The sequence below is a fragment of the Hemitrygon akajei genome, chromosome 1 (assembly GCF_048418815.1).
Source record: "Hemitrygon akajei chromosome 1, sHemAka1.3, whole genome shotgun sequence".
Classification (NCBI taxonomy): domain Eukaryota; kingdom Metazoa; phylum Chordata; class Chondrichthyes; order Myliobatiformes; family Dasyatidae; genus Hemitrygon; species Hemitrygon akajei.
Window position 1 is genome coordinate 87,110,685 of NC_133124.1, and position 16,898 is coordinate 87,127,582.

Consider the following 16,898-nt stretch of genomic DNA (forward strand, 5'->3'; position numbering starts at 1 on the left):
AGGTACGAGACGTGAATTAGCTAAGATAGACTGGCAAATGATACTTAAAGGGTTGACAGTGGGTATGCAATGGCAAGCATTTAAAGATCGCATGGATGAACTACAACAATTGTTCATCCCAGTTTGGCAAAAGAATAAACCAGGGAAGGTGGTGCACCCATGGCTGACAAGAGAAATTAGGGATAGTATCAAGTCCAAAGAAGAAACATATAAATTAGCAAAAAAAAGCAGCACACCTGAGGACTGGGAGAAATTCAGAGACCAGCAGAGGAAGACAAAGGGCTTAATTAGGAAAGAGAAAAAAGATTATGAGAGAAAGCTGGCAGGGAACATAAAAACTGACTGTAAAAGCTTTTATTGATATGTGAAAAGAAAAAGATTGGTCAAGTCAAATGTAGGTCCCTTACAGTCAGAGGTGAATTGATCATAGGGAACAAAGACATGGCAGACCAATTGAATAACTACTTTGGTTCTGTCTTCACTAAGGAGGACATAAATAGTCTTCCGGAAATAGTAAGGGACTGAGGGTCTAGTGAGATGGAGGAACTGAGGGAAATACATGTTAGTAGGGAAGTGGTGTTAGGTAAATTGAAGGGATTAAAGGCAGATAAATCCCCAGGGCCAGATGGTCTGCATCCCAGAGTGCTTAAGGAAGTAGCCCAAGAAATAGTGGATGCATTAGTGATAATTTTTCAAAACTCCTTAGATTCTGGATTAGTTCCTGAGGATTGGAGGGTGGCTAATGTAACCCCACTTTTTAAAGAAGGAGAGAGAGAGAAACTAGGGAATTATAGACAGGTTAGTCTGACATCGGTGGTGGGGAAAATGGTAGAGTCGGTTATCAAAGATGTGATAACAGCACATTTGGAAAGAGGTGAAATCATCGGACAAAGTCAGCATGGATTTGTGAAAGGAAAATCATGTCTGACGAATCTTATAGAATTTTTTGAAGATGTAACTAGTAGAGTGGATAGGGGAGAGCCAGTGGATGTGGTATATTTAGATTTTCAAAAGGCTTTTGACAAGGTCCCACACAGGAGATTAGTGTGCGAACTTAAAGCACATGGTATTGGGGGTATGGTATTGATGTGGATAGAGAATTGGTTGGCAGACAGGAAGCAAAGAGTGGGAGTAAACGGGACCTTTTCAGAATGACAGGCAGTGACTAGTGGGGTACCGCAAGGCTCAGTGCTGGGACCCCAGTTGTTTACAATATATATTAATGATTTAGACGAGGGAATTAAATGCAGCATCTCCAAGTTTGTGGATGACACGAAACTGGGCGGCAGTATTAGCTGTGAGGAGGATGCTAAGAGAATGCAGGGTGACTTGGATAGGTTAGGTGAGTGGGCAAATTCATGGCAGATGCAATTTAATGTGGATAAATGTGAGGCTATCCACTTTGGTTGCAACAACAGGAAAATATTATTATCTGAACAGTGGCTGATTAGGAAAAGGGGAGATGCAACGAGACCTGGGTGTCATTGTACACCAGTCATTGAAGGTGGGCATGCAGGTACAGCAGGCGGTGAAAAAGGCAAATGGTATGTTGGCATTCATAGCAAAAGGATTTGAGTACAGGAGCAGGGAGGTTCTACTGCAGTTGTACAAGGCCTTGGTGAGACCGCACCTAGAATATTGTGTGCAGTTTTGGTCCCCTAATCTGAGGAAAGACATTCTTGCCATAGAGGGAGTACAGAGAAGGTTCACCAGATTGATTCCTGGGATGGCAGGACTTTCATATGAAGAAAGACTGGATTGACTAGGCTTATACTCACTGGAATTTAGAAGATTGAGGGGGGATCTTATTGAAACGTATAAAATTCTAAAGGGATTGGACAGGCTAGATGCAGGAAGATTGTTTCTGATGTTGGGGAAGTCCAGAATGAGGGGTCACAGTTTAAGGATAAAGGGGAAGCCTTTTAGGACTGAGATGAGGAAAAACTTCTTCACACAGAGAGTGGTGAATCTGTGGAATTCTCTGCCACAGGAAACAGTTGAGGCCGGTTCATTGGCTATATTTAAGAGGAAGTTAGATATGGCCCTTGTGGCTAAAGGGATCGGGGGTATGGAGAGAAAGCAGGTGCAGGGTTCTGAGTTGGATGATCAGCCATGATCATACTGAATGGCAGACAGGCTCGAAGGGCCAAATGGCCTACTCCTGCACCTATTTTCTATGTTTCTATGTACAAACTCCTTACAGACAACCGTGAGAGTTGAACACCGATCATCCAATCATCCATGCAGTAAAGCCTTATGCTACTTGCAACGCTACCCCTCCTACGGTGCTGCGCTTTCCATTTCAATGTAGCTTCAACAACTCAAGAATTGAAATGTCATTAAAGGTAAAGGATAAGAAACCCAGAGCTGGCAAGGCCTGAGAAACCAAGGCTACATTCTGGAGGTTGAAGCCCCAGGATTGGCAAGTCTAAAGGTCAAAGCCCAAGGTTACTGAGTGTGGAGGCTGAAGCCTGAAGGTTGAAACCCTTGGGTCGACAAGTTCAGAGGTTGGAGGTGCAGAGGTGACATGTTGTGGGGTTGAAGGCGTGTGTGTGTGTGTGTGTGTGTGTGTGTGTGTGTGTGTGTGTGTGTGTGTGTGTGTGTGTGTGTGTGTGTGTGTGTGTGTGTGTGTGTGTGTGTGTGTGTGTGTGTGTGTGTGTGTGTGTGTGGTTATTTGGATAAGGGTTTATTTTGCTGCTGTTGCTTGTTGTATGCTGGCTGCGTGTTCTGATGAATATTGTGGGCATGCTATGTTGGTGCCAGAATGTGTGGTGACACCTGGGCTCTGCTCCCAGGACATCCTCAGATTATGTTGGTTGTTAATGCAAGTGACCCAGTTCACTGTACGTTGTGATGCCTGCCCCAACATTCAGTAGGATCATGACAGAACCAAGAGGAACCCCACCAAGACCTCAACAGTGGAGTTGGCAGAAGATGATGACACATCACAATGGCAGCGTAGGTAGAGGAAGGCTGCGACAATGAAGGGCCCCAAGTCACCACTGGAACCTGACCCCGATCTGTCAAGGACTGTGTGGTGGCTGCTCATGCAACAGCCTCCCCACATTATGCTAAGTCATGTGCATGCGTTCTCCTTAAGGAAATAATGCAGTAGGAAAACATCATACTCGACTCAAGTGATTGTACTACTACCTCATCCTCGTGGTTTAATACTGAGTTCGACATGGGTCACTGCATTTCCAAAGCATACTGTATGTAGTCTGCAGATTGGGAAATTATACTCTTGTAGACTTAAGTCATGTAATTAATATACATTACCAGAAGCATGGTTTCAAGTACGGAGAGCTGCTGGGAAAATCGACAGTACATTTCTGTCTTATAGACAATAGACAATAGACCATAGGTGCAGAAATAGATCATTCGGCCCTTCGAGCCTGCACCGCCATTTTGAGATCATGGCTGATCATCTACTATCAATACCCGGTTCCTGCCTTGTCCCCATATCCCTTGATTCCCCTATCCATAAGATACCTATCTAGCTCCTTCTTGAAAGCATCCAGAGAATTGGCCTCCACTGCCTTCCGAGGCATTGCATTCCAGACCCCCACAACTCTCTGGGAGAAGAAGTTTTTCCTTAACTCTGTCCTAAATGACCTACCCCTTATTCTCAAACCATGCCCTCTGGTACTGGACTCTCCCAGCATCTGGAACATATTTCCTGCCTCTATCTTGTCCAATCCCTTAATAATCTTATATGTTGCAATCAGATCCCCTCTCAATCTCCTTAATTCCAGTGTGTACAAGCCCAGTCTCTCTAACCTCTCTGCGTAAGACAGTCCTGACATCCCAGGAATAAACCTGGTGAATCTACGCTGCACTTCCTCTACAGCCAGGATGTCCTTCCTTAACCCTGGAGACCAAAACTGTACACAATACTCCAGGTATGGTCTCACCAGGGCCCTGTACAAATGCAAGAGGATTTCCTTGCTCTTGTACTCAATTCCCTTTGTAATAAAGGCCAACATTCCATTAGCCTTCTTCACTGCCTGCTGCACTTGCTCATTCACCTTCAGTGACTGATGAACAAGGACTCCTAGATCTCTTTGTATTTCTCCCTTACCTAAATTTACACCATCCAGATAATAATCTACCTTCCTGTTCTTACTCCCAAAGTGGATAACCTCACACTTATTCACATTAAACGTCATCTGCCAAGTATCTGCCCACTCACCCAGCCTATCCAAGTCACACTGCCACCCAGCTTAGTATCATCAGCAAACTTGCTGATGTTATTCTCAATGCCTTCATCTAAATCGTTGACGTAAGTCGTAAACAGCTGTGGTCCCAATACCGAGCCCTGTGGCACCCCACTAGTCACCACCTGCCATTCCGAGAAACACCCATTCACCGCTACCCTTTGCTTTCTATCTGCCAACCAGTTTTCTATCCATGTCAATGTCTTCCCCCCAATGCCATGAGCTTTGATTTTACCCACCAATCTCCTATGTGGGACCTTATCAAATGCCTTCTGAAAATCGAGGTACACTACATCCACTGGATCTCCCTTGTCTAACTTCCTGGTTACATCCTCGAAAAACTCCAATAGATTAGTCAAGCATGATTTACCCTTGGTAAATCCATGCTGGCTCGGCCCAATCCTATCACTGCTATTTAGATATGCCACTATTTCATCTTTAATAATGGACTCTAGCATCTTCCCCACTACTGATGTTAGGCTGACAGGTCGATAGTTCTCTGTTTTCTCCCTCCCTCCTTTCTTAAAAAGTGGGATAACATTAGCCATTCTCCAATCCTCAGGAACTGATCCTGAATCTAAGGAACATTGGAAAATGATTACCAATGCATCCGCAATTTCCAGGGCCACCTCCTTTAGTACCCTAGGATGCAGACCATCTGGACCTGGGGATTTGTCAGCCTTCAGTCCCATCAGTCTACTCATCACCGTTTCCTTCCTAATGTCAATCTGTTTCATTTCCTCTGTTACCCTATGTCCTTGGCCCATCCATACATCTGGGAGATTGCTTGTGAAGACAGATCTAAAGTACTTATTAAATTCTTCTGCCATTTCTCTGTTTCCCATAACAATTTCACCCAATTCATTCTTCAAGGGCCCAAAATTGTTCTTAACTATCTTCTTTCTCTTCACATACCTAAAAAAGCTTTTGCTATCCTTTATATTCCTGGTTAGCTTGCGTTCGTACCTCATTTTTTCTCCCCGTATTGCCTTTTTAGTTAAGTTCTGTTGTTCCTTAAAAATTTCCCAATCATCTGTCCTCCCACTCACCTTAGCACTGTCATACTTCCTTTTTTTTAATGCTATGCAATCTCTGACTTCCTTTGTCATCCACTGTGGCCCCTTTCCCCCCTTTGAATCCTTCCTTCTCCGGGGGATGAACTGATTTTGCACCTTGTGCATTATTCCCAAGAATACCTGCCATTGCTGTTCCACTGTCTTTTCTGCTAGGATATCCGTCCAGTTAACTTTGGCCAGCTCCTCCCTCATGGCTCCATAGTCTCCTTTGTTCAACTGCAACACTGACACCTCCGAGCTGCCCTTATCCTTCTCAAATTGCAGATAAAAACTTATCATATTATGATCACTACCCCCTAATTGCTCCTTTACTTCAAGATCGCTTATCAAATCCTGCTCATTACATAACACTAAATCCAGAATAGCCTTGTCCCTGGTGGGCTCTCGTACAAGCTGTTCCAAGAATGCATCCCTTAGGCACTCTACAAACTCCCTATCCTGTGGTCCAGCACCAACCTGATTCTCCCAGTTCAACTGCATGTTGAAATCCCCCATAACTACTGCGACATTACCTTTGTCACATGCCAATGTTAACTCCCTATTCAACTTGCACCCAATATCCATGCTACTGTTTGGTGGCCTGTAGACAACACCCATTAGGGTCCTTTTGCCCTTACTGTTCCTCAGTTCTATCCACACAGACTCCACTTCTCCTGATCCTATGTCCCCCCTTGCAAAGGACTGAATCTCATTCCTCACCAACAGGGCCACCCCACCCCCTCTGCCCATATTTCTGTCCCTACGATAGCACGTATACCCTTGTATATTAATTTCCCAGGTCTGATCCCCCTGCAGCCATGTCTCCGTTATCCCAACAACATCATAGTTACCCATTCGCACCTGAGCTTCAAGCTCATCCGCCTTATTTCTGACACTTCGTGCATTCAGATATAGAATTTTTAGCCCATTTCTCCTCTCTGTGTTTGAATCTCTGCCTATTGTGCTTAACCCAGCTCCCCGAACTCCCATCGGGCTATACGCCCCTAGAATTTTGTTGTCCTTCCTAAATTTACCTATTCCTTCTGCACATTTAACTCCATGTTCCGTCAGACCATCCCTCTGTACATGTGTCCTCCTTATCACTTGTTCCGCCTCTCCTTTCTCTACTACACACTTAATATTCTGAAACCGTGTAGTCCCCACCTGTCCTTTATTCTTCATCTCGCTATCCTCTCTCTCATTCTAGATCCCCGCCCCCTGCAAATTTAGTTTAAACCCCCCCAAGAAGCACTAGCAAACTTCCCTGCAAGAATGTTAGTACCGCTCCAGTTCAGGTGTAAACCGTCCCTTTGGAACAGATCCCACCTTCCCTGGAACAAAGCCCAATTATCTAAAAACCTGAAGCCCTCCCTCCTGCACCATCCTCTCAGCCATGTATTAATCTGTATAATCTTTCTGTTCCTTGCCTCACTCGCACGTGGCACAGGTAGCAATCCTGAGATTGTTACCCTGGAGGTCCTGCTCTTCAGCTTTGCACTTAACTCCCTGAACTCCCTACGCAGGACCGCCTAACTCATCCTACCCACATCATTGGTCCCTACATGGACCACAACATCTGGATTCTTGCCCTCCCTCTCGAGAATAACCTGCACCCGATCTGAGATGTCTCGAACCCTGGGACCAGGGAAGCAACATACCATCTGAGACTCCCGATCTTCCCCACAAAATCTCCTATCCGCCCCCCTGACTATAGAATCCCCTATCACTACCGCTCTCTTCTCTTCCCTCCTCCCCTTCCTAGTCGAGGGTCCAACCTCAGTGCCAGAGACAGGACCACTGCAACTTGTTTGAAAAACAATTGATACTGTTGTTTCCTGTTAAGTTGTTGTTTCTCAATAGGCTTCAATCTTAATGACAGGCTAATCAAACATCTGAAAGCCCATTTGCAGCATATGAATTTTTTTCTCTTTCTTTCAGCAACCTATTTTGCTACTTAATGAGGAAACTCTAACAAAGTTAATTGACCACAGTTTGGCTTTATCAAATCCATAATTACTTTCCCTAATCAATCCATATTTGTGCAAGTGACTGCAACTTTGAATTAATCACTTCCTCACTACCAAGGATAAGCTGATGTTTACTGGGTTTACCCCAACACGTAAAGGGAAGTAGTATTTACATTTCTCCAGTCCTCAGGTACTTCTATTTGTACGAATGTTTGGGAGGTTTTGGCCAATGCCCCTCGTATTTTTCTATTAGCTCTCTTGGCAATCTAGGATGCATCCCATTTATCCTTTTTAAGTACAGCTGATGTTTCTCGTGCATCTCTTTATCAATTTTTAACAGATCCAATGTCCTTTGGTGAGAAACCAACAGTGAAGTCTTGCTTGCTAGAGTTCTACTGAAGAGTAGATCACTCATTGGTCCATCTCATCAGCCCCTAGAAAAGTTTTGGATTCCCTTTTATGTTTGTTGCACAATTTCTTTTTGACCATTTTTGTTTCCTTTTAACTTTTTCTCCAAACTTCCTGTAATCTGCCTGGTTCTCATCTGTGTTATTGTCTTTCTTAAACATCTTTTTTATGATCGCAGGACAATGTTGGACATGAAGACCTGCTGGTCTACCCCATCAGCAAGTTGCTCATTAGCAGAGGAGCTGGACTTGGTGCAGACCATATTGTTGTTTGCTACAGAGGGGTTGGAGTTGGTGCATGAAAGCTGTGTGCAGTCTAACAGCGAGTGATTGTCTTAGTCATTTTTCTTGTGATTGCGAGACCCTGTTGGACATTGGTACTGTGGATTGCTGCAAATCCATTTCACTGGTTTATTGGTGGGACCAACGGCGGGGGAGTTGCATTCCTTGGCTGTAGTGCAGACGAGGCCTCACGTGCAGTTTTGCCTGTTTGCAGTCATCCAGGAGAGAGGCGCAGAGCTGGCAGCCAGAGGCAGTGTGGCGTGGCATCTGTGCTGCCCTCCAGTGTTTGCTCAGTGGAAGACAAGCTGGAGTGTGTTTGCCTGCAGACTAATGCGGGCTTGCTCTTGCTGACAACATTCACGGACTCAGGGACTCGGGCTATGTTACATGTTGTTTGTGTGACTATATATTTACTGCTGTCTTTACAGTATGTGCTGTATGTGCATTGTGCTGTGTATGATTGTTAGTAATGTGTTTTATCCCTTGGCCCTGGTGGAACACTGCTTGTCTGTATTCATGGGTATTCTTGTATAGTTGAATGACAATTAAACTTGAACAGGCATCTGCAGTGTTACTTTCTTCTCTATCTCTTCTGCCTTCTCCCCTGTAACCTTAGTGCCCTTACTAATCAAGAACCTATCAACTTCTGCTTTCAATATGCCCAATGATTTGGCCTCCACTGCCACCTGTGGTAAAGATTTGTACAGATTCTCTACCTTCTGGCTGAAGAAATTCTTCCTCGTCTCTGTTCAGAAAGGACATACTTCTATTCCGAGGCTGTGTCCTCATGTCCTAGATTCACCCACTATAGGAAACATCATCTGCATGTCTACTCTTTCAATATTTGGCAGGTTTCAATGAGATTCCCCCTCCCCACACCCCGTTCTTCTAACTCCAGTAAGTTCAGGCCCAGAACCATCAAACGCTCCTCATATTCAACCTTTCATTACTGGGTTCATTCTCAGAAACCTTCTCTGAACCCTCTGCAATGCCAGCTTGTACTTCCTTAGATTTCGGGCCTATAGCCACTCATAATACTCCAAATGACTAATGCCTCATAAAGCCTCAGAATTACATTCTTGCTTTTATACTCTAGTCCTCTGGAAGTGAATGTTAACATTGCATTTGCCTTCCTTACTACTGACTCAACATGCAAATTAACTGCTAGGGAACCCTGCACTAGGACTACCAAGCCCATTTGCACATTCAGTTTCTAAATTCGCTCCCTGTTCAGATCAGTTCACTGAACTTCTTTCAACAACACGCTGTGAAGAAGTGACTTGCCCTGCGAGTCCTATCAATGATATCTCTGTTTTGAAATGCACAGGTCATCTGCTGAGTAGTGCTGAGGTGGAATCGGCCCTGTCCGAACACAGTGCAGTGGCAGAGGTTGCTGTGGTGAGCCACCCACACCCTGTGAAAGGGGAATGTATCTACTGTTTTGTCACCCTGAAGGATGGAAGGGAATTGACCAAGTCCATTTCAGATGAACTGAAAAGCAAAGGTATGTTGATCAGAAGAGACCACGCTTAGTCTCCACAGAAAGGTCTCAGATGAGGGAATACAGCAGCAACAAATTTTAAAAAGGCATAATTATTTTGGAAACAGTAACACATGGCACAATTTTTGATACTGTAGCAGATGCTGTGATAGGGAGGGCCCATACATATAGGTGAAGAAGGGACAACCACACCCCCCACCATGTAATCATTAGTGATTGTGAAGCACATCTGATTAACAACCTAATGAGATTAAGGTGATTCTCAGACCCTGGAGCAGATTAGCATTAATTCAAGAAAATGCTATTTACAGCTAGGTTTGATTTTGTGAAGTAAAGCATCAAAATCCACACAGACTATGTTTACAAGTTTACCCAGACTTGGTAACCTGGTGGCAAGTTCAAAAAGTTTAATATTTGTTGGAAGTTCAGCCATGTTGTTTGTTTCTGATAAATTCTTCTCCAAGTTGTCTTCTTTTCAGGCAAGCCTTTAGGATCAAGGATGTCTATTAAAAGGATCCCTGGTACAATAAGTTGGACTCTGGATTTCACAATTTACCTCTTTATGATGTTGCACCTTATTGCTTACCTGCACTGCACTTTTTCTTACACTTTACTCTGCATTATTGTTGCTTTACCTTGTTCTACCTGAACGTACAGGTTAATGATTTGATCTGTATGAACAGTATGCAAGGCCAGCTTTTCACTGTATCTCAGTACAGTGACAATAGTAAACCAATACCAATTCCAACTTGCTTCCTTTCATTAGTGCTGGTTTCTGGTGTCCCTGAATGAGGCCATTGTGAGACCTTGCAGATTCTGACAAGTGTAGTGGTAGGGCGTAGGTTGGGTGGTTTGACGGGTGGTTTACTTCCCCTGTTATCTATTCCAAGCTTCTGAGATTCTGTACGTTGGGAGACACAGTGGGTAGAGGTACTAACTGACGATGCCAGAGTCCTGGGTTCACTCATTTTGAGTGCTCCCTGAGTCTGTGGGTTTCCTCTGGGTTCTTATCCCAAAGATGGCTGGAAGGTGAATGGGCTGCTGTAAGTAGCCCCTAGTGTGTAGGAGAGGAGTGTAGTGGATGAGGGCAGTTGATGAGAATGTGGGCAAGAATAAAAGAATGGATTAACATGGGATTAATATAAATAAGCGATTGAGAGGCATGTGATACTGACTAGATAATCTAATTTAATTATATTGAAGTATAGAATAGAAATCCAAAACTTAGGACAAATTCCTTGCTGTGTGCATTTCATATCTCAGTAGTTCTTCTAGTATTGTAAATACATTGTTTGATTAAGCATTCTTTGTTATTTAAATAATTCGAGATAAGTTATATGTATAAATATGCAAATTACACTACCACATGTTACGTACACGCTTCACTTAAAGTAAACTCACATTTCGGATACCTATGTCTTTCTTTGAATTAGTTTAAATGTTTTGAAGTCACAAAACACCACACTGTTCTTCACCCATCAGAGAAAGCAGATTGGGACTTGATTTAGAATCTTACCTGAACGATGTTACCTTCCATAACACGATGCTCCCTCAGTGCCCAGACTGCAGCCCCTGCTTTGATTTTTTTGTGCTGAAGCTTTCAGAGCAGGAGTTGAATCTACAGCACAATCAGTCAAGAAACAAGAGTGCTATCAACTGACACAAGAAGTTTATCCTAAATTCAAACTGCTGAAGGAATTCTGCAAGTCAGGCAGCGTCTGTAGAGTGTAATGCACAGTCACCATTTGGCTTGAGACCCTTCATCTAGACTGACCTCTGCTATGGCCAAAGGCTTATTTTCTATGTTCCATAAGAAAGATTAAACTCGCGATGTTGATGATCTATTTCCCTCTACAGGTGCTGCTTGACCCACTCAATTCCGCCAGCAGAGTGTTACTCGTTTCTAGCATCTGCTGCCTTTTGGGTGTCCAGAAGTTATTGCAGTTACATTTATGGAAATGTTTTCATCATCTTTCCTTCAATTTGTAGTGCGGCAAAAGATTGGACCAATTGCCACACCTGACTTCATACAGAATGCACCTGGGCTCCCAAAAACCCGTTCAGGTAAATCACATGTCATTTTGAAATACTGGGACTGGAGCAAATGTTTATCAACAAACAACAAAATAAAACTAAATCAAATCCTTATCCTTTTCTCAAAGGTAAAATAATGAGACGCATTCTGAGGCGCATTGCTTGCAACGAGAAGGAACTGGGTGATGTTTCCACTCTTATTGATCCATCGGTGGTGGATCTCCTCTTCAGCCAGAGAGGTCAAGCAGCTGCTTGAAGCGATGTTTGGCCTTGTCCAAGACTCAGTTCCAGTAAAAAGCCACATTTAAAGCAGGGCCAGTCACTGCATTTACACAAATGTTCTCGCTAGGTTGTCCACATTAAAATACATTTTCTCAGAAAGAAATTCCTTTGTCTAAATGGCCTTACAATGAATAATTACTTTCCTAAATAGTCTCTATTTAAACTGGCATGTTATTGTTCACTTTTGTGTGAGAATTTCCTGCCATGGGTCCTCACATTAACATCTACTAGTTTGATCTTACACCTTTTTTCCTGTTTGCACAATAAAGGTATGGCATGGAGGTTTATGCATCTTGAACCCAAGGAAGAACCAGGGTTGTTAGGAAGGGAAAACAGTGGATGAGAAAAATATCAAATAGTCATAGTTTCATGCTGAACATTGAAGGTTGATTGTTTATTTATATTTCTGAGATTGATTAAAGCAGGGAAACCTTAAGTTTTCATACACCCTTCCTAAACTTCTCCATGTTTACTTCTCTCTCTTCTTTGATATTAAACATAATACCCATCACTCTGGTCTGAATATTTACAGCATTTTCAGTTTTTATCTCTGGCCAGGGTTTGCTTATCTGCCCTATGTTGGCTCAGTGTAAAATTTAATTTGATAACGTGATTTGATTTGGGATGTTTTTCTTTACTATATTAGTTGTACTTGGTATGCCTCACAGATACTGCAGTCATTTATCTAACAATGAAGACCCATGTCTATGTATCATAACATTTGGTGGAATAGTGTTTTATTAATAAATGACTAATTCTCATAATTAATAGAAATAATCTTTCAGTAAACAAGCTGCTTGATTGAATAAGCTCATTGATTTAAAGAAGTTTTCTCTATTGACTGATCTTTAGTTCCTTACATATTTTATGCATTGTTAATAAACTTACTTATTTGTATCTTTCACCTTCTTCATTCTACTTCTCCCTTTAAGGAGAAGGTTTCTCTTAGACTGTTTGAAAATTATCTCACCAATTGAATGTCTTCTGGGTTATGAGACTTCTTTCCTTGAAATGGCAATCTGAAGATACCTGTTCTTTCCAGGCCTTTGCCTTTCCTCCCCTGTAGTGCAAAGCTTAGACTTAGAATCAGCAAAGAAGGGCACAGGAGGCTATTCCACCTTATGAATCTACAGAGAAATCACTAACTCTTGCCCAGAGTGCATCACACGGAAACTCTAGTGTCTTTTTTTATTTCCTTCAGACGATTTGCATCCAACTTTCCCAATGCATTTGCTGATGTTATGACAGTGAGTCTGCCTCATTATTCCCAAACCTGAAAATGTATTTGCTTTTGGCAATACCAATTTAAATATTTAATATTTACATTTTAAAGTGATTACTCATTTATAGTACAAGTTGTATTTTTAATCTGAGCACTCATTTCTGTTCAATTAATACTTTTGTCTTAATAAAGAATTATGATTAATAATTAGATTGCAAGCATCCATGCTTTTCTAATTTATTTGTTACCTCAGATTGTCGGATAATAAAATTATCTTAGGACAAAGCTTTCTACGATCAAGTAAAAATCCTGCTTTCATCAATAGCCATAAGTGCAAACTCTCTACCAAAGGACACCAGGGTTGTTGAACCATTTTGTATTCCCTCTGGAACTCCAAAACATTGCAGTGCTGGTGGGGCTCATACCTTTTATATTTCCATGCTTTAAAAAAAGCAGAAACAGACTGCCAGGAGCACATGATATGGCAAATTTTTCAAGGAGCTAGAAAACAGCCATCATTGCATTTAATAATAAAGCCATAATGCACAGGAACAGGCCCTTCAGCCCACATTGTCTGTACAAATATGACCACAAAGTAAGCCAAATCTCTTCTGTTTTCTCATGATCTATATCCCTCTATTCCCTGTATATTCATGTGCCTATCTAAAAGCGTCTTAAAAACCTCCACGAAATCTGCTTTCACCATTGCTTGATATTATTATTTGCACTTTATGTATATGCACTATTACTCTTTTAATTCAGTATTCCCCAGGTCATTTTTGCTGGGTCTCCTTTCAGAGTGATTTGTTCCATCCACAATTCCAGTAATAAATACTGAAGAAAAACTAATGAGATTGAACATATCAAGAAAAAGCTTGCGGGCTGCAGTGACATTTTTCTGTTTCCCAATAATTTGAATACACAATGTACTTTGTTATAGTGAGCTCCAGAACTGGGTCTCATGACTGATAACATTGTTTGCCAAGTCCTTGAGTCAAGATTGTTAGCAACAGTTTGCCTTCCTACTAATATTCCCACAGGTTGAATGTCTAGTGGAGAGTAATTTCATATCACAGAAGATAAGTTGGTTCAAGTAACTAAGTCAGAGCTTTTCCTAAAGTATCAAAACAATGAACTTTTATAAGTTATTTTATCAAGGACAGTATGTTGCCCATCCTGAACTACCCATAAGGTGGTAAAGAGCTTCCTTTCTGAAAAGCTGCAATACACTTGCTGAAGTTACTCTCACAGTGCTGTTGAGGCAGGGGTTCCAGGTTTAAGAACCAGTGACGAACAGTGATGTATTTCCAAGTTGGGGTGGTGTATGACTTGGTAGTGTTCCTGTGTACATACTGCTCATTTTTCTTGGTGATAGAAATGGCTGACTTGGGAGGTGCTGGCAGAGTAACTTAGGCTAATAACAGCAGTCCATTTGGTGTCTGGTTCATTCTGTAACGAGTGTTCACTGGTGGTAGAGGGATCAAACATTTGGAGTGGTAGTGGTAGATGAAGCACCGATCAGACAGGGTGCTTTGTCCTGGATAGTGTTGAGCCTCGAGTGTTGTTGAAGCTCCATTCATACAGTCTGATGGCGAGGAATCCTTCACACTCCTGATGTGTACCTTGAAGGCAGTTGAAAGAATTTGGAGTGTCAGGAGATGAATCATTCACTGTCTCTGTAATTTACTTGCAGCTGCAGTGTTTATTTGACCTCTATAGTTGGATGTAGTCAGTGGAGTGGTGGGGGTGGTGTTTACACCTGATACTGATGGTGGAGGAACTCTGTGATGGGGACGTGAGGAGTAGGAGTAGTTGGTTAAACTCTTTCCTGTTAGAAGTTGTCTCTTGTCTCTTGAAAGCTATGTAGTTTACATGGCACACAGGCTTTGATTGTGTTGGGCATGACACAGCCCATTATCTTCAGTTTCACTGGAGTTCTTTGATGCCACTCTTAGTTACCTTAATCTCAGCTCATCTCTGGGAATTAGCTCTTTGGACCAAGGTTATAGTAAGCTCTGGAGCCGGGTGCCTCGGCCATTTTGGAGAGTTGAGAACAGCTTCTTCGGCAGTGAAGTCTAGACCCAGAGTGATTCAGCGTGGCGGGGCCCAGGTCCTAATCAGAGGTATGATCCGCTGTACGGACAATTTAAACACCAGCCCAAATCGACTGGGGGCTCCCCGGTCCACGATGCCAAGGCTGTGAGACTGCCGCAAACAAGGTATGTGTCTGTGAATTTTGCGGTGATTTGCCCTGCTAATACAATGAACTGAATACGGAGACTCTGGGCCTACTCCGAGCTGCTCCAGGGATTTGGATCCAAGCTCTCAATTTAGTTCTGAATGCCGTTGCTATTGCTCACTTCTATTGTTTGTATGATTTGTTTTATTATACATTTTCCTTGCACATTGGTGGTTAGTCTTTCTTTTTTTAATTGGATTCTTCCGTGTTCCTTGCTTTGTGACTGCCTGTAAGCAAACAAATTTCAAGCTTGTGTAATTTATGCATTCTTTGATAGTAAGTGCACTTTGAATTCTTTGAAAATGCAAAACTGGCATCAGTGTGCAGGTTATTGGTGAGTGGGTGTCACTTGATAGCCTAATTGAAAACAATTTCCATCATTCTGCTGAGCAACTGGGTAGTGATTAGGTAGATTAGGTTTGTCATGATTTTTGTGATAAAGGTATACCTAAGCAGTTTTCTTCACCATCAATGAGATGCCTGTTTTGTTAGTGAACTGAGACAATTTGTCTAGAGCAGAGGCTGGTTCAGGAGTGCTCGCCTTTAGTATTGTGGCCAGAATGTTTTCTCGTCCCTTGGCTTTGCTTGCAAATTTATAAAGCCAAGCACTGTCATCTGTTCAGTTGTCTGTGTCTTTTTCCTTGTGGGAAGTGTTTGTGCTAAACTTCCACTGCAGCTTGTAAGTGAACATTATTACACCCACTGTTGTGATGCCCTTACCAGGACCTGCCAGTGGAGTGAATTATTCATGTACTCTTCATGGTTTCCTTCCCTCATCCAGTCCCATAAAATAATGAATTACACCTTACAGAGCATGCATTGCAGTGTACCTCCTCCTTCATTTGTCTCTTCTTTCTCCCCAAGCATCTCCTTCTTAAACCTGAGTTGTTTGTACCATAATCAATATGGTATGAGAACTTCATTTACAGTTGCAAAATGTATATGCAGTAGAAGAGGTGTGTGCTTACAAATAACAATTTCCTCCTGTTGGAGGAAATCATTGAGGCAGGCAGCGTCTAAGGAGGGAAATGGAGTGCCAGTGCTTCAAGCCAAGATCCTAAATTCAGATTGATAGAATAGAGGAGTGAAGGGGTGACAGCTATATGAAGAGGAGGGGCAAGCTCTGGCAAGTGACGGGGAGATCCAGGTGAAGATGAGTTGATTGACAGATGGAGTTAGGTGGGGGTGGAAAGGATGAAGATAAAAAAGAGGTTGGGAGGTGAACAAGAGTGCACACTATAAATGGGAAGAAGGTTCAAACATCAGAGGTGCAGAGGGTCCTAGGAATCCTCGTGCAAGACTCCCAGAAGGTTAATTTACAGGTTGAGTCAGTGGTAAAGAAGGCAAATGCAAGTTGGCTTTTGTTTCAAGGGAATAGAATATAAAAGCAAGGAGATAATGCTGAGGCTTTATTATACACTAGTCAGGCCGCACTTGGAGTACTGTCAACAGTTTTGGGCTCCATATCTCAGAAAGGATGTGTTGTCATGGGAGAGAGTCCAGGGGAGATTCACAAGGATGATTCCAGGATTGAAGTGGTTAACATATGCGGAGCATTTGGCAGCTTTGGGCCTGTACTCCCTGGAATGTAGAAGAATGTGGAGGGATCTCATTGAAAACTTTCGAAAGGACCAGGTAGGGTGGATGTGGAGAGAAGGTTTCCTATGGTAGTGGTATCCAGAACTAGAGGAC

General features: G+C 42.6%; 1 protein-coding gene across 6 annotated transcripts in view; it reads left to right on the forward strand.

Moving 5' to 3' along the window:
• Positions 1-13,177, forward strand: part of acss2l (acyl-CoA synthetase short chain family member 2 like) — a 153,248-nt gene extending 140,071 nt beyond the window's left edge. For 5 of the 6 annotated variants that reach the window (XM_073047416.1, XM_073047407.1, XM_073047396.1 and 2 more), the window contains 3 exons: positions 9,256-9,432; positions 11,419-11,493; positions 11,592-13,177. In XM_073047416.1, the coding sequence (XP_072903517.1) occupies positions 9,256-9,432; positions 11,419-11,493; positions 11,592-11,719 (380 nt within the window). In that variant the 3' untranslated portion in view covers positions 11,720-13,177. Of the gene's footprint in view, positions 1-9,255; positions 9,433-11,418; positions 11,494-11,591 lie in introns of those variants that run through there. The other variant, XR_012099101.1, reaches the window with a different exon arrangement.
• Positions 13,178-16,898: the final 3,721 nt, after the last annotated feature.